Source organism: Notothenia rossii (assembly GCF_949606895.1).
Source record: "Notothenia rossii genome assembly, chromosome: 4".
Lineage (NCBI taxonomy): Eukaryota > Metazoa > Chordata > Actinopteri > Perciformes > Nototheniidae > Notothenia > Notothenia rossii.
In genome coordinates this window covers 72255729-72273940 of record NC_136902.1, presented here as the reverse complement: position 1 = coordinate 72273940, position 18212 = coordinate 72255729, and the positions used below count along the sequence as shown (strand labels likewise).

At 39.9% G+C, this 18212-nt stretch overlaps 2 protein-coding genes across 2 annotated transcripts; both read right to left on the bottom strand.

Annotated features, from left to right (window-relative positions):
• Positions 1-380: 380 nt before the first annotated feature.
• On the bottom strand, positions 381-13860 carry p4ha3 (prolyl 4-hydroxylase, alpha polypeptide III). Its single transcript, XM_079679192.1, has 13 exons — positions 13518-13860; positions 11850-12004; positions 11513-11736; positions 7329-7478; positions 7194-7245; positions 6889-7049; positions 5937-6113; positions 3916-3980; positions 3639-3798; positions 3492-3554; positions 2963-3031; positions 2120-2216; positions 381-1330 (listed from the first exon to the last, which is right to left on the bottom strand). Exons 1-13 carry the CDS (start codon positions 13703-13705, stop codon positions 1260-1262), a joined length of 1632 nt encoding a protein of 543 aa, XP_079535318.1. The 5' UTR covers positions 13706-13860; the 3' UTR covers positions 381-1259.
• Positions 13861-17099: 3239 nt separating this feature from the next.
• LOC307034904 (odorant receptor 131-2-like) lies at positions 17100-17999 on the bottom strand (the record flags this gene model as incomplete). The annotated part of the gene is made up of 1 exon (XM_079673830.1): positions 17100-17999. The coding sequence occupies exon 1, from the start codon at positions 17910-17912 to the stop codon at positions 17100-17102; it is 813 nt and encodes a 270-aa protein (XP_079529956.1). The 5' UTR covers positions 17913-17999.
• Between the last annotated feature and the right edge of the window lie 213 nt (positions 18000-18212).

Below are 18212 nucleotides of genomic sequence, written 5' to 3'. Positions count from 1 at the left end.
GTATATGGCCTGTTCTTATATTTTCTGTCAGCATGAGCTTGAAGGGTGCGTCTGTTTATGTACACCGTGGGGTGCTTGAAGGAAAACATTCATCACGATGAGCAAGCCGGGGTATTATTCTTCTGTCACTCCCTTATTATTCACTCTCACAGATTCCTTCATTCATCAGCAGGATGCCCAAGCTTACAGTGAATTCAAATAATGTGTTCACTTCACCCTGTTTTAAGATGGGCATATGACCTTTCAATGGTATGCAGACAGCATTGTTTGTGTTAGTTTAGCCACAAAGTCGGCAGCCGAAGTGTTTCCCATTGCTTGGCGTACAGTGTGATTACTGACGCCCAGCCTCTAAAGCTCAATAAGAGGATGACACATCTGGCTTAACTGTTCCATGATTAGACAACCATTTATTTAAAGAAATGATCTCACAGGAAGTAGTGACTATATCATTTAGTCAGCTGGTAATAAACATGCAGGCTCACAATGACTGGATCCTTTGACTCATAGCACCAGTCAGAGCTGCAGTCCGGGGGTCTGAGATGACCCATTGTAGAATAACTTGAACCAATCTCTGTTGCTTAGCTGCAGTGAACAAAGATATTACCTTAAAATAAAACTCTGTACAACAAGTTCACATACTCTATATCTGATTGTTCCAGCCCTTAAAAGCATTTTTATAAATAAATTGACTTGCACAACATTCTCCTTTCCTTGTGCATCGTTTTATAAACATTTCACTGTGATTCAGGCACAGGAATCTTTGTAAACTTATACACATTAGAATGAAGGTTCTTAGAGTTTGCACAAGGTACAGCTGTGTTGATATGTGATGGCAGACCCTTAAGTTTGCCCAGTGTAGGAAAGGGGCTGCATAAAATGTCCGTTTTGAAGCGAGAGAAGCAAACAGCCCCTGCACAGTTAACTGAATCCAGCACAGTGTGTGAAGGCAGAGGCCTCACTCCATCTGCAGAACCTGGCGAGTAAGAGCAAGAGAGCTTTTGGCCTCTGGGGATTATTGCCAACAGCCTCTTCTATCCCGCCTCTCCGCCTTGTGCTATCCATGTCCACTGCAGCACTGTACGCTTCGGGCTCCCATGGGCCCGGGGCTCCAATCACTGGCTGCCCCTATAAGGCTGTACCCTCCCCTGCCTGTGGGCTTATGTTCTGGCTCCCTCCTTCTCTCTGCCTGCAAACGTGCCTCTCAATTGTGGAGGCTGGCTCTTGTACTCCAAAGGGGCCCAGCAATCGCTCCACTCCGCTCACTCCTCAGGATTCAGGCTGCAGCGATGAAGGAACTCTTGGCCATGCTCATGGATCCATTTGTTTGCCACTGAAAGATACGGAAAGATGCAAACTATGTTTTAATATCTTAAGGACACAAGCACTGATAAATTAAAGTTTGATTGCCTTTTCTTTTAAAAGCTCAAGTGAGTAGGATGTAGTGGATTCTAGCAGTGAGGTCAGAGAGTTCAAACCTACTTAACACCCTTTCTTCCAGCCTTTTACAAGCATGTCGGAAAACCTACAGTGGACTTGAGGTATAATAAAAACTGCTCCCGTACACATTTAGGGATCATTTTAGGGTAACTACTATTGTTCATTTAAGGTGTTTATTCATGAATGATATGTTAGTAACAAATACAATATTCAATTTATTCCATTAATCCCTCAAAATCCTAGACACTACACCTCTAAACATTTCAATTATTCCATTTTAAAGCCTTAAATGTATTTCAGGTTAGGTCTATGGATTCAAAAAACAACAACATAACCACCAAATACTCCTGCAGCTGCTTTGTGTGGGTTCATATCATTGTGCTGGCTTGAGTGGGCCCCTAACACACATTTTGGGAGTTTGATGGTCTGGGCCAACCAGAAGCAGATGTTCAGCTTTCAGGATGAAGTCTGAACTGCACTCTCTATCATCTCTAAATGCATAATGCAGCACATATGTTGCCTAACTGTTGTAGGTCTACATTTGCTCCTGTCTAGGAGGGCTGAACACTGGAAATAGACTGTGATAATGGCACAAAATGGCAAAATCTGTCTTTATGAAAACATGGGCCTGATAAATTGCTCTGGTTTACTATCACATCATACGGGGTTTACTGACTCTTACCCCACTTGTCCCCAATAAGCACTGGGCAACCAGCATGAAGCGTGTCTTCGTTCCCTTGACCATTTCTATGCAGATTCCACCAGAAAATGGCCGCTTTCTGCAAAAATAAAAAACAAGGAAATATAACATTTTATTAGCTAGGGAACTAAACCATTTTAGTTATTGACTAATCTGACAACTTCTTTCTTGGTTAATAGATCAATATTTGTATCCAAAGTACTCAAGAATGGCAATCAAATTTCACAATGTTTAAAATGTTGGCCAAAAAGTCCAAAAGATAGTTTGTTCTTATATGAAACACAGAAAAGTAAAAAATCCACCCCATAGATAGGCTAAAAGGCTATTTTAATAATAATATATTAAGCTTGAAAATAGCTAACCTATCTCTGTTTATCAAAATAGATTTAGTTTTAACCTGGTTAGAGCTTATCTTGGTTAAAGCTGAATGTCAAGTACTGTATAAGAGCTCCTGCAGTTACAGTATAATATTAGTAAGTATTTCATTTCAACAGTTTATTAAGATAATTTGTTTCAGTATAAACAACCAGTAGGCGAGATCTTACTAAAATGTAAGGTGAAACCCCAGGGATGTCCTGATAAACCTTATGCTCCGGCTCAATTAATAACCAAAATACAGCCTCAACCTCCGCTGAGTCTCAACTTTACAATAGCAGTACTGTGTAGGATAAAGAATCTCATGGTTGTTGTTGCTATGGTCTGACCCTTTAGCATTTTGACAGCTGCTCCATAGAATGTAAGGGGGGGCACAGTGTAAATTGAAATAATCTAGCTTGAGGCAGAAATGACACAAATATGCTGCTTAGACATTGGCAGAGTGTTTACCTCCACGACTGGAATACTGAAGTTGGCGTAGATGAAGGCTGTGGACCCACCTGCCTCTACCGAGCTGAGCTGTGGAAAAGGACATTCCTTCAGAGTTGTGTCTTGTGTTTATGCGCTTGTGTTGTGAAAAGCTTCTCCGTCTGCTGCAGTCTTTTAAATAGCCCTGCAGAAAGCCATTCTTCCACTTAAATTTTAAAATGAAATTCTTAATAATGCTAAATGTTGCTAAATATATAAAATAGGCAAAGAAGGCTGTTATTATGGAGGCAAAAGACGAAAAATAGAGTTTGGTTTTAGTTTGTTGCATGACAGAACATCTGTAAAAGTGTTTTTTATGCACTGAGCTCACGTCTAAACTGTGTTCTCAGGCAGGTTGTTCCAAAGTCTTGCAGCACTCCTGGCAAAGGCCTGACCTCTATGTCTTTAATTTAGACTTTGGAGCAGCAGTAACAGGAACCTGCCCAAAAATCTCTGGCTGCTATCTGGGTCACACAGGGTCAGAATATGGTGAAAGTAAGAAATCACTTACATAAATCATGAAGGTTGCAACTCGATTCCCAGTTTTTAGCTTGAACACTGGACTTGAAGGCGACTGGAAAATGTAAACAGTAATATATCATGATAATATAGTCTATAGCAATATAATAAAGTTTGTTTAAAAAGTACAACAACTTACTGTAGCATGGTCAAAGTGCGGCTCATAGTGGCCTCCAATCCCATAATTCACAACCTGGAGGTACTCGCCATATGGATGCTTCACATTCAGACCTGTGAGCATGGAGATCTTCTGGTCCAGCTTCCCAACTGTAGAGTGGGCTGAGTCCTTCAGCCATGCACTAGAATAAGAATTATGTTTAACAACTACTCGAAACCATGAAAAAGTTACTTTTTACATAATTTTCACGCAGATAAGTGTTTCATTTAATACTAATGCAAAGGTAAGTCATTTTCACCTCTTGCTGATGCGGTACTCTGCTGTTGCTTGTTTTTCTCCAGCTGCCACCACAGATCGTCTCAACTTGTCAGCAAAGATAGAAAACAGTATTTTATAAGTTTGTATTTGTTACAGCAGCCAAGCTTTAATGTCAAGCTGCAGGCCCTGGCAAATGTGAGTATTAGCATAAAAACCTGCTCCAATGACATCATTGTAAATTACTACATAATAATAAAAAGAGCAGATTAAGAGAGCCGAATTGATGTTCTTTTATGTTTCTAAAATCGTATGCACACTAAAGTTGATGAAAGGGAGGGGTGCTCCATAGAGTTTATATTTGGACCTTTTTCACATGTATGCCAATTTCCAATGTGAACATAAACTTGTACAATGTTATTCTCTCCTAAAAGCTTGTCAAACAACGTTTCTGATTCATTTTCAAACTCCTGATGACTTCCAGATACCATATGGCTGAGACACATTAAATTCTAAAAACGCACAGAAGAGAGCATTAATGGTAAAAAAAAAACTGACAAACAACTTATTATTCCATAAATGTATCATCAAGGAAGCGGTACAGTATATATGCCAGGTCAGTGAACTCCACACAACAGACCTGTGTTAGAGGCCGAATGTGAAACCTGCCTATGGTTAGCGAATGCTCCAAACGAATGCTGTTCCCTGGGCCTGTTTTCAATAAACCCAAAGGCTGACATAATGATGAAATAAGTACAGGGGTTTCCATCTGAGCACAGCATGGAAAATTCATTGAACAATGCCAAAACCTCACAGAAGCTATAGGGACCAATTGAGTTAGCCCACCAAATATTCCCTCAAGTAACAAGTCAGCTCTGAGGACGATGCACTGCAGCTTTCATTAAATGAGAAGAGAAGTGAGTTTCACTGAGATACTGAGGTTCCATCAGAGAGGACTGAATATTTAACAGTGGTGCACAGTGGGGTTATTTGGACAGTTTGAGGCGCTCAGCCAAGTTTTTGTAGTAATGTATATCCCTCATTCCTTTAAACCTAGCTAAACGTTGGGAAGCAGACAAACTCTTCCTCCATAGGATCTTTCCAGTAAGAGAAGCCTAGCAGAGACCCACTGCAGAGTAGATTCTCAGGTAGTATGGATGTTTACAAAATATGTGTTGTTATAGGCACCTTTTTACTAATTTAAATCTTGATTCAAGACAATGAAGCACAATGTTGTTACTTGGCTTCAAGCTTATTCCCCTTCTTCGATGCACTCTTTAAAACAAAAAAAGAATAATCAGCTAAATGTAAGTTTTAAAAGAGCAAATATTCATTGTGCAAAATGCCCCCATTTATTGAGTGTCCTTAACTACTGAACCAAAGCAGATGTACTGTAGGTAATCACTGTTCACCACTGACAAAGACAAAAGCTTTCTCACAACTTCTCAACATTTAAATGCGTCACTGCATGCCTCCAAAAATCATCACAGTGCTCAAATACTGATCATTTCATTGCATTTTTAATTTAAGAGGAATGAAAAGCTAACATCATGGCAGATGTCCATGTGATACCAACAAAGCCAACATCAACATAGGAAGGTTGCCTGCTAGTAGCCACATAGTAACATATCCTAAATAGACACTAACAAGGGCCATTACAAAATAATATCCCAGGGTAATTTTAAAGCAATTGGATCTTCACTGTTGGAAAATAATAGTAGAAATAGGCCAGACTATTCAATGTGAGACAAAAGGGGTGTTTACATGGCAATAGCAAAGTGTTAAATACAGGCGATTTTCAAACGCTTTTTGTCGATTTTGACTGACTTGAACTCTTTCTGTTGTCATGAAAACATATTTTCAGCCTCCTTTTTGTGAGTCCCATGAGAGAAAACTCTGCAAAACAAGGGACTTCAAAACTATTTCAGATTCTAATTGGATTAAGTAAAAAATGCAGTATTAACTGAAAAAACATGGCTTTTTTCCTTAGTTCCTATAAGGATGACGTATTGGAGAAACATGTTTTTTGGTTTAACCCTCAAGTGATGAGGAAGATGCACTTACTCCTGCGTGAGCGGTGATCTTGATGTCCTCAGCCTCTGTGTCAGTGATGAAGTTGTGGTACAGGACCACATACGGCTGCAGGCTCAGCACTTCACGTCTCACTGGCAGCAGTAGCAGTCCAGGATTTCCATTGGTGAAGAAGTCGCAGAATAGTCTGGGGTTTTTAAAATGCATTTGCTGCAAAGAGAATCAGACATCTGAAGTCCATTAACAAGAACAAAATAGGAATGATCTTTTCTTCTTCATCCGCAAACAATTGCTTATAGCTTAGTTCTTTTTTTTCCGCAGGAGTTTCAAAGAATTATAATATTGATAGTCTTTTTATGGTCTAGAAATATCCATTACAAACTTACATCTTAATAACATTGGAGCTGAAACTCCAAACTGTTGTCGAATTTGATTACAACATCTTAACAAATATTGGTTGGATTGCCATGACATTTGGTATGCCATCATCATGTAAGAGTTTCAATTCATCCAATACTTTGGTTTATGACCAACTACACATTACATCACGTCAGATTCAGTTTTACTTTGTAGCTAGATAGCCAATATTGGCATGCTGACACACAAAACTGAGATGGTCATTTACATAAAATACATTATCATAAGCGTTAGCATTGTCATGGGGAGCATGCTGATGTTAGCATTTAGCTCAAATATCCATATAAGATCCATATAAACTGAATTCTTTAACATTACACATCCAGCATAAGTCAATGCTGACTATACCTGATATTTTTTTCTAACATAGACTGTACAAAGACAAACAAACAACATATGAGAATTTAGATTAATTGGTATAATCCATCAGGGACATCTGCTATTGAAAAAGCAGATTTCATTCCATTGCACATTTGCTTTAACACTTTGCTGTATTAACTAATCCGTGATACCTTCCAGTTAATTTGCTAACACAGTATGTTTCAGAAGGATAAATGGTGATGAATACCTGAGAGCCTTGGGTCTGGCAGAGTGTCTCGTAAGTGTCCCTGGTCCTTAAATTATTTGAGGTGGGTCTCTTCAGATGGTCTGTGATTGATAAGGGTGGGCTCCTAACCAGCAGCCTCTCGTATTTCTCAACATTCTGCAAAACCCTTCCATTCATTGGATCTGAGAAAAAACGAGTAAATACTGTACATTATACTGGGCATACTTCTTAGTACTGTCAGTTCAGGCAAGTTCAAACAAGTCATTTTTGTAATGCACCATAGACAGGGTTAAAGGAAAAGGGCAGGTTAAATAAAAAAGTATTACCATGATGCAGTAACTCCTGGGATAAACTGAGAGCATAGGAGATGTTTCCCGTCTGAAACAATGAGAGGAATTTAGGGCAGGGCAATCTATCAGTCAACTTCCAAATGTATATTTCCAAAGTGTCCTTCTACTTACTTTAAAATGAGAGAAGGCCAGGTGATCCAGAGCATCCTCTAAAGTGCCTGCATTCTCTGGAATCCACTCGCCTCCTGCGCCCCTGAAGAGACGCACCGACTCCTCCAACCACTGCACCGAGTGGTAGTAGTCTTGCTGCTCGTAGGCCACCTGGGTAAAATAACGTCAGGGTTACAGCCAGTCATTCAAACGGTGGCTAAAGTATTCCCAATGTTTGGTTGTATTCAGGCTCTTAATAACTTAATGTCATCTGCCTCTGGTCCATATGCACTCATGGGTTCCAGGTTTGATTATTGACCTCTTTTTAGTCAAATCTAATTAGCAGTAGTCAGTTAGCGTAAATTAAAGCCCTAGGCAGCAGCTTTATCAGACCAGTTTCTTTAACCAGTTGTATCTGTTCATTCAGCTGGTGTTGTCACCCTGCCAAGCTTGATTTATTTGGCTGCTACATAAACGTATTATCTGCGCTGGAGATGAAGTACTCCACATGTGTTTGCTTCAGTTGGAGTCTCCTGACTTTCGCTGTGATCCCCATGTCTTTAGGGGAAATGTATACGTCGCTGCTGAATGTGAAGAAGGCGATCAGCTGCTACATAAAGACTTGGCATCTTCCACTGATGGCAGGTAGGAGGAATCCATAAATGTGACCTAAATTACAGCCAATAAAACAACTTTAAACATGAAACTATGCCATTAGATGAATATAATCCTTTTATTTTGTACCTACTTAATTATGTCTGTGATTTGTTTTGATGCTTTTTGTGGGTGCTGTATTTTTTTGTGTATCTTTGTTGTTATTTATTCTGCTGTAACCTTACGAAAGAAATATTGATCTTCATGATGATGAGATTAGCGGTTTAAATAAAGTTTATAATAGTCGGTCCAATAGTCCAAAGCAGTGCTTGAATTGGAATAAAAAAGGTGCCAGTACTCTAAATCAGCAACAAGTATTTCGCACAAAGTCATAGTATATCCTATAATGCTGGTGGGTTTGTCTCTTTACTGTATATTTCAGAACGGCTCACTGTACTTAAACAAAATGACTCAGGGTGCATCTGAGATTACAGGGGGTGCAGTGGTAAAGTGCTATTTTTATAAGTGGGGAGTGGACCCGACACCCTCTAGTCTAGGGGGGTCCGGGGGCATGCTCTCCCGGGGACTTTTTTTTTGGAATATTGAAGTTAGATTCATCAATCTGGTGCACTTTGAGAGCAAAATGAAGAGATCTATGGATACCTCTCAACATCCATAATGAAACAACTGTAAACAGATTTACTTTTTCTTTATGGATATAAAAGAAAGTAAAGCTTGACTCCTACTGGCTGGTTAAATGACTCCTCGTCCCTGAGGCCACTACCAGTTTTTTGTGCCATTTTGCTGGATTTATTTGTCAATAGCGTTGCTGCACAAAGTGATAGCCCTCTAGTTTAAATCTACTACCCAAAAAGAAACATATGGAGATGGGTTACTATTTAAAAAAAATTGCAAATCTATTTGGGAACAGTGGGGCCGGGCCTCAAATCCTATAGGGGGGTCCGGGGGCATGCTCCCCCGGTAAGATTTAAAAAAAAATGTTGGACTTAAATGCATCAATCTGGTGCACTTTGAGGGGGAAATAAAGAGACTACACCCATATGAAACAAAAATGTATACATTTAAATAATCATAAAATCATAAGTACATGGCCATAACCAATAACATACAATATCCAATATGAAAAAACATTGAAACTTGTTTATTTATTTGTTTTTGGTTCATTTATAGTTGTGAGTGTGTCTGGGCTCCTGAATCGGCCTCTCCTGTCTCCCTCCTCTCCCCCCTGCTCCTCTTTGAAGCAACAGCAAAGACTAGTTTTAGCTCTCAACAAGTTTATCTTACCTTTTTTCACCTAGTTAACATTTTGTTTGTATTATTCATGCATATTTTACTAATCACTACCCCCTCAAATGGAAATATGTGTTTACATAAACGGTGACCGAACCGTTTGAGACCCACTGAGATAACTTAAACTAAGTTAACTATCTAAAGACTCAGAGAGTAATTTACCTCACCAGAGCTGTAGTTATCAGCCTCTCAGTCTGACAGCAAAGGACTCTCCTTCCACCTTGTTGTTGAAACAGCTCCTTATATCCGTTAGCGCAGCTAGCTAGCACCAGATGCTAACAACAATACACGTAACTGGTGCGCGCGCTTTCTCGCTCGCTCGCGCCACACATACACCAACACACACCCTCCCGAGCTTGAATGACACACAGAGACCAATCGAGGGCATTAGTATGATCTGTATGAAAGTGGCAATGTCGGCAGGCCACGTCATGTAGACAGCCAGTCACCCTCTGTGAGGCAGAGTCAGACCCACATTTGCGCTGCGTTGCGTTTACAATATACGTATATTGCCGGCATTTTACTGAGTACCGGCACCTTGCCGGTACTCAGTAAGAAGTGCCGGTACCACATGGGTAAAAATCAGAAGTGCCGGTACTGCGTACCGGTGAGTACCGGCCCAATTCAAGCACTGGTCCAAAGCCAAAGAATGTTAATTTACTATTAATTCTTTTTGGTTCAACTAGTCCATTTTGTCGACTAATTGATGCATCTCTGGATTTGTTTGTTTTTTAATAGTCAAACTGCTCCACAGTGAGCATGTCAATCTAAGAGAGTACACCTGTCTGATTTCAAGCAACTACATTGTGGATTGTCTGTTGATAAAACACCTTGATTGTTTTTACACCGAGAAAGTCTTTACTCGGTCTGAAACCTGTTTTGTATCTGACTTGACTTGATGAAGTAGGTGCTGACTACAGGCTTGACAGCACCCACATAAAACAGGGTGCCATGTGTCTCCCCTATCACAGATTATATCAACAACACCCTCCAGACAGCACACAAACAAAATTCCAGTGTCGCAGTAACCCCCCCAAAAACACACTTACAGACCTATCTTCCCCAACACACACAGTTCACAACATTGCAACCCACTATTTGGGAGCCGTTAGTCTCTAAAGAACCAATTGATTTTCAAAAAAAGCACATTTCTGCATATCTCAGAATAGCTTGAGGGCAGAATCGCCGACAAGCTAAAAACGTCTTTCTTTTAACCCTGCTGGTTTGAGTAACAGTTTAACGGCCATATATATTCTCAGAGAGGCAGTTTTTTCACTTTTTTAGTGTTTAAAGATTGTCTCAGATAATCTCAGCCTCAGTACGAGTAAAGACAAGCTCAGGCTCTTTGCTCCAAAAGCTTCTGCTTAGTGAGATAATGTATTTTCCAGGCAGGAGGACGTCTCTCCCACACAGTGCCCTGCCCTAACACTGTACATAACACATTTAATTTATAGCTGGGAAAACCTTTTTTTCTTTCATTCTGCTTCTGTATGTAATAGTATATTCATCTTCCCATGGAACGGATTCCCAGGCACGCAATGGGAAGAATTTCACTTTTTCCATACTTGACTGTCTGGATTCCCACCACACAATGACTGACAGGTTAGGAATAAAAGTATTTTGCAGACCTTTAAAATGGAATGTTTATTAGGACCGACATTTTCTTCTGCATTTTAGGATTAATAGAGCCCATAAATGGGCAATAGAGCAATGAGTTACTGAAGAACTGCACTTAAAAATAATTTTTTACATAAGCCTTCCGGTGCATAAGCCTACTATTTTACATCACATGATACAAATTCTCCATTCAGTTTAAGAGTTTACACATTTTTTCCTCAACAACATTTATTTGCAAGCTGTTACTGGTTGATTTCCAACTTTCTTTTACAAAAAAGGTGTATCTAATTATGACCTACAGTTATTTCAGGCAGATGGTTTCATTTTAAGTGTTTTGAAGAGAAGTCATCTCAAAAATATTTTACCAAAAAGTTAAGTCAAGTTTAAAAAAAACACACAGAAATGTGTGTCGCAGGACTTTGTTTTTTTCCCCACTTTCCTCTCTGATTAAAAGTATCATGTCTTCTCAGAATTATCTTGGGAATCTAGATTGCCTCTCTACTAAGCTACCTACAGGCGAAGGCTATATAAACCAACCAGTTCCCCATTGATGCATTGTTCAAATCTAATAACATCATATATAGCCTAAAGATACGTATGTCAGTGGCGACTTTTCTGCAGATTATCTTTCCACCAAGGCTAATAACCTAAAATCAATTACATGAAAATAATGAATTGTGTACCTTTCCAACCAGGAAGCAGTCATCCCCCGACAGCGGGACAGGCACCGCAGGCCTGTAGATATCAATAGGCTGGCCTTCAGTCACTCTCTGGAAAAGACCCCTTACGAGGCTGGCCACCTGGAGAACATACACATCCTGCAGCCTCATCAGCCCCTGGGCGGCCCCCTGGAGGTCTTCCAGTTTGGGCAGATCCGCCTCTTCCTTCTTGTAACTGGACCTGAGGGCTGGACAGCAGAGGGCCAAAAGGTGAGTTTGGGGGGTTGGGTGGACAGCTGAGAAGAGGAGTAGGGGGCGTTATCACCACCAGATGTGTCTGTAAAGAAGGCAGAGAGCCAACCTTGTGTGTTCTCCTGGGCTTCGTTGCTGTGGACTACGTTCAGCCACTCTGAATGCAGCCGCTTGATCAGGGTGAAAGCCACCAGAGGGTTGGCCATCGCAGTCGCCCGGCCTTTGTAAAGTTCAGTGTGCAGGTCTGACACTTTGGCATAAAAGCTGCAGGGAAGATTGTAGACTATGGTTACAAAAAGGAAGAAGCGACTATGTGCTCAGATAGTCTCACCTGTTGCAGGTGAGGAACCTTAAGGCGATCTTGAAGAACAATACAAATTGGTCATAGAAAATAAAACGATCCATAGGAATATAGAACAAGACCTTTTCAGTGTATTGTAATTTGGTTCAAAACAGTATAAACAGTGATAAAACCTTGAACTTAATATAGCCAATACACTGAAATAAACAACAATGCATCATAAAAAGGACTGAAGAATAAGGAGAAAGCAGCTGTAAAACCAATGGCAATGAATGAGAATAGCCTAATAAAATAAATAAGTGAAGAATGACTATAGGCCTACACATCACATCACTAAGGGTTGAGGGTTGTATATCAAATGAGGATATAAATTGTTGTGCCACAGAATAATATAGAGTTAGACTTTTTAATATGAAAGAAGGAAAGCTACATCTGCAGCTTTATGATCATCATTTTTACATTATTGAAACAGATGAATAAAGCTGATGCATGACATTACACATTTTCCAACCTCACACCACAAAGATTTCATGGTCAAAAGGGCTGGAAGAAACGGTTTAATCATGGGCATAAAATGGTTAGAGGTGAGTGTATCAGTCAGCCACGTACACACATAGACATCAAAGTGGGCTTGAGCCCCTGCCCTTTTTCTTCCTCCAGAGAAAGTGCCCTTGAATATATACAGTATCTACTGCTGTTTTAAACTGTAACTTCATAATTTTGATTGTTGGCTGCTCATTTAATAACTATTAATTGTACTAGTTTGTTGTCTGCTCTTGTGCTTAGTGAATACTAAAGAAGACCATTTGTAGAATTATTTTGAGTATTAAACAATTGCGTGAGTGTGAGGGTATTACAATTAATTGGTCAGTAAGTCAGAGATGTGCAACTATATTTAACTTTTTGTTTTTAATTTTTTTTTTATAAATGATTATGGGAAGTGCCCTTTTTCTCACTTGAGCCCCCGCCCCCCAAAATGTCTGTGTGTGCACGTCCCTGGTATCAGTCATGACTCATAGTGTTTCCAACCCAATAAAGGTTTTTTGACTGGAAGAAATTGTGCTGATAAGACCTTCATGTAAAGAAACACTATAGCTTACATTGTGTTATTGTAAAGAAATACATCTCTTTAAGATGGAAATCAGTTATTAACTGATCATTTATTTAGGTGGTAATGTTTTAGTTTGTTGGGCTGAAGTATTTTTTTTATATATTTGTTAATAAAATAGCAGATTTCAAGCTGTTGGTCTAAAAATGGGAAGATACAGTATCATAGTTCAACTGTGGATGAGCCACACAAATGATCACAGTCTTTTATTTGCTCATTTAAAGAGACTTTCCTTGAACTGTGTGGCTGTGAATTAGTCCTTTAAATTTCACGAAACATGTGCACTGTCACTGTTTTTCAGGATTTTGCATCCACAGAGCTCTAGGGGTACCACAAAAGTGTAACTGCATCTCCAGAGTTTCACTTACCGCTTCACGTCCTCCAGCCTCTCTGACTCGTGGTCAATGTAAGTTTTCAAGTAATCGATCAGCTTCCGCTCAACGCTGATCGCCTCCTTCACGTTCAGCAGCGACGTATACATTTCCCCTAAAGACACGGGGATCACAGCAACAGTCAGAAGACTCCAGCTGAAGCAAACACATGTGGAGCACTTCATCTCCAGCGCAGATAATACGTTTATTCCGGTTTTTCAGCAGCAGTTTCAGTGGGTGAGCTCCTCTCTCCCTGCCCTAAACTGTTCTGAGGATCTCCAGGAGCTTCAACATGCCTCTGCAGTCCACACGGGGATCTCCCTCATTCTGCTCTGGGATCAGCTTTCCCCTTCTGTATGACCTGCAGCCTGAATTCAGTCAGGACAATACTTGTATCATTACAGCACGACAGGTTTATATGCACTATTGATGACAAGAACTCATAAAACGTTATGGGGTTTGGGTTATGTGCCACTGTGTGCAGACTGTTTCTGATTTAACGAGCTGCACACTCAGTTTGAGTATATATTCCTGAATGAACACGAGGAGCATTACATCTGGCTATTATTTATGCACCGCTTTAATGTTACATATTTTTATTATTTTACTGTTGGTGATTAGGAGTTACTCAATGGCAGAAACGTTTCAAGGTCCCATGTCATGCTTTTCCGGTTATTACCTGCTATGAAGGTTTTTATTCATGTAAACGGTCTGCAGAGTCACAAACCCTCAAAGTATACACTGTAGCGAGTAAAACTCTAACACTGAAAAAACATGTCGATGCTGCCCCAGAACGCCTCATTGGAGATTTTTCTCTATCCATTTTTTTCTTCCTGGGTATGGTGACGTGACCATACCCAAATGGACCAATACACACACACACACACACACACACACACACACACACACACACACACACACACACACACACACACACACACACACACACACACACACACACACACACACACACACACACACACACACACACACACACACACAGGGTGTTTCTCAATCTCGAGGACGCTTGCTTGGTAGCACATGTCTTCCGAGTCACTGCGAGCTGACCAATCCGAGCACAGTGGGCTCACAGGGAGGTGGGGGCAGGAACTCCAACAAGCCGTGTAGGACAGAGAGTGAATACACATACTGTACAAAGATGCTGTATGATGAACCAATGTGAGTTTGGAAAATTGCACAATATAAATCTATTCTAGTATACCTCAACAATGGCAAGGCAATTTCTTTTATTTGTGGAATTATGATCAGTAGAAATGGCCATGACATGGGACCTTTAATTTAAAATTCTTCTTCTCGCCTACAAAGCCCTTAATGGGCAGGCGCCATCTTACCTTAAAGAACTCATTATACCCTATTGTCCTACTAGGGCATTGCGTTCCAAGAATGCAGGGTTGTTGGTTGTTCCTAGAGTCTCTAAAAGTACAATGGGAGCCAGAGCCTTTTCTTATCAAGCTCCACTTTTGTGGAATCAGCTTCCAGTTTGTGTTCGGACGGCAGACACCCTATCCGTTTTTAAGAGTGCGCTTAAGACTTTCCTTTTTGATAAAGCTTATAGTTAGGGCTGATTAGATTCAGCCCCTAGTTTTGCTGATATAGGCTTAGTTTGTCGGGGGACATCTTACTTCTTCCTTCTCTCTGTCTATACCTGTGTACTCTCATGTTCCGATTAACCCAGCTTCCCCAAATTTCTTTCTTTTTGGTGTCTATATACGCCGGGATCCGGAGTCATGGATGATCCTGCGGTCCTGTGTCATGGATTGCGAGTCCTGGATCTTGAGTCGTGGCTGCGGTCCTGGATCATAAGTCCTGGATGGATATCCTCGTGGATTCATCTTCTTATTATACACACATGCATTTCAAAACATTTGGACTACCTATGTTGCAAATGTATTATCTTTTCAATTTACACACGGCATCTATTGCACGTCTGTCCGTCCTGGGAGAGGGATCCCTCCTCTGTTGCTCTCCCTGAGGTTTCTCCCATTTTTCCCTTTAAACTGTGGGGTTTTCTCTGGAAGTTTTTCCTTGTACGATGTGAGGGTCTAAGGACAGAGGGTGTCGTATTGTCATACTGATATTCTGTACAAACTGTGAAGTCCACTGAGACAAATGTAACATTTGTGATATTGGGCTATATAAATAAACATTGATTGATTGATTGATTTAATGCATTAGATATTATGTTTGGAGTCGGTGCGACACCTGCAGGTGAATGACATGCATAGCAACCAAACTGCCATTAACAAGCTGCAGATGAATTCATTGTGGTGAATATGTTTTAATAATCATAACATATTATTGATATATATATAAATAGTTTTAAATGAAATGTATATGGTGTGTACTCCAAAGTCACAAATACATAGGCCAATACAAAGGATTTACAAGTGACCACTTTAATATTTTCCTACAAAAAAATGATTTTAGTTTTCTCATAACATTATTATAGACCTAGTGATATGAATGCACCACAATGCAAATATCTTAATACATTATTTATTATTTTCTTATGGAATGAAAATATTGAGTTAGTAGTACAGTAGTACAAAACATTATTTTAACATACTTTCATGACACATTCACAGGTGTAATTTGCACATTTGGGACAGCATTTTGAAGGGGTAAACTTTGTATTTGCTATTATTTTAATATGGATAATGTCACCACCATGCAATGGAAATATTTTTGAAATATACATGAGGGCTGACACACAATTATGACATTGTTGTTATTTGCATACAGTATGTAGCAAACCAAAGTTTTTCACCTACGACAGAACTCTGATTTCTTCATGCAGTGTACTATTCTGCACACAAATGTTATCTTTTTGTGATTTTATGACTTTAAATATCTGTGAAACAGTTTACTCCCTACAGAAGGCCTGAACCATTAGCTATAGTGCAACCAACCACACACACAGTCCTGCATGCTCATGATATATAAGAGATTGAATACCAGCAGCAGATGCCAGACTTTATGTAAGATATCTAAAATGCAGTCATAAAATTGAATTCTCTTTTCTGATGCAGCTGGCACAAAAACAGTCAGTGCCTACAGTAGTTTATGTTTAACAACAGTCAATCTATAACCAGCTGTTGATCTTGTCAGCAAAAGTGCCAAGGTTTCTACAATGTTTGCTTTTTAGAGGTTACCAGAGGTTAATTTCCCAGATTTGTGTACAAATTATTTCTTACAATTAATTAAATGAATGTGACTTGGATACAGAACATTAGTATAAAATGGATGAATGGATTTATCAGACTGAAAAAAATAGTAATTCATTCAAATGTATTGAAGTTTCTGAAAAAATCAGCACTTGCACATGAGCTTTATACAGCTTCTCAAAAGTATTGTTAATTACTACATTTCTTGAATACTTTTAAATAGGATTTAAAACTATTTTTATGGAACTTTTCTCAATGATGATGATCCAAAAACCTGCAGAAACTCTGTTTAAACATCACACATAGATATTTTTACATTTGTGCACTACATTTGAGAACTCAAAACTAAATAAGCCAGCTCCAGAAACAGGTAAATTGTTCTGCAGCCTGCCCCTTACACTGGGTTGGCTTTGTTTGAGCAGCAGAGAAAGGTTCTTCCAAAGCAGTCCCTGAGCGTCTGATCTCTAAAGCCGTAGATTAGTGGGCTGAGAAAGCGTGGTATAAGGATGAAACAGAAATAATTAAAAAAGGCGATATCCTCTGGTGGCCAGCTGACATGTGGCGCCATGATACTTTCAGTGATGGGAAGAGTGAAGGCCAACATGCACAGGAGCAGCTGAAAGCCGTGCAGCAGCACAGTGTGTTTCGCTTTGCTCGCAGAAACCTTATCCTGTCTCATCTTTCTTGTTTTCAGCAGAATTTGTATGTATGTAAAGAGGATAACAACAGATACTACTGCAAAGAAGAGAATATTAACAGCAGCTTGGAACAATGCCTGGATTGGAGATGAGTTGATATAAAAGGCTTTGCAGAGCACAGGTGTGGAGAGGATATCCACAGCAGGGTCTCTTTCCCCAATAGAGTATTCAATCATAGGGAAAATAAAGCTGAGAAACCAAATGGACAGAATTATGATCCAGATACGGTCAGAGCGCCAGGCGGCTGGGCACTGCAGTGGGTAGATGATCGCCACATAACGCTCCAGTGACATAGTAGCCAGAATTAAAGTTGTGTTCATGAATGTGGAAGTGGAAAGTAACAGCAGAGGAACACAGTAGACAGTAGGAAATGTTACCAGACCAATGACCAAGAGGAAAAGGATCACAGAGGACAAGAGCTGGAGAGTGTCGTTAAACAGCATGTAGGCAAACAGGATATAACGGGAGTTGTCCAGGAAGTGCCTGTTAGTTGCAAAGATGCGCAGCATGACAACAATGCAACAGAGGAAGACGCAGAAGAAAGGGACGACCACACACACCTTGATGATCACAGAGAGGCTTGTGTGTGAAGTTGCATTGCCTGTATGCATTCTGCAAATATGCACTATTAAGCAAACCTCTCTCGCAAACCTGTAAGAAAAAAAACATTAAATATGTGTACACAAAAAAAGGGCATCCTCACAAAACCACAATGACAATTGAAAAGGAATAAGAATACAACGTAACTAAAGAGCAGGGTACTGTAAATAAGTAAATGCTGGATAATTAAAGTAAAACCTAACATTTGT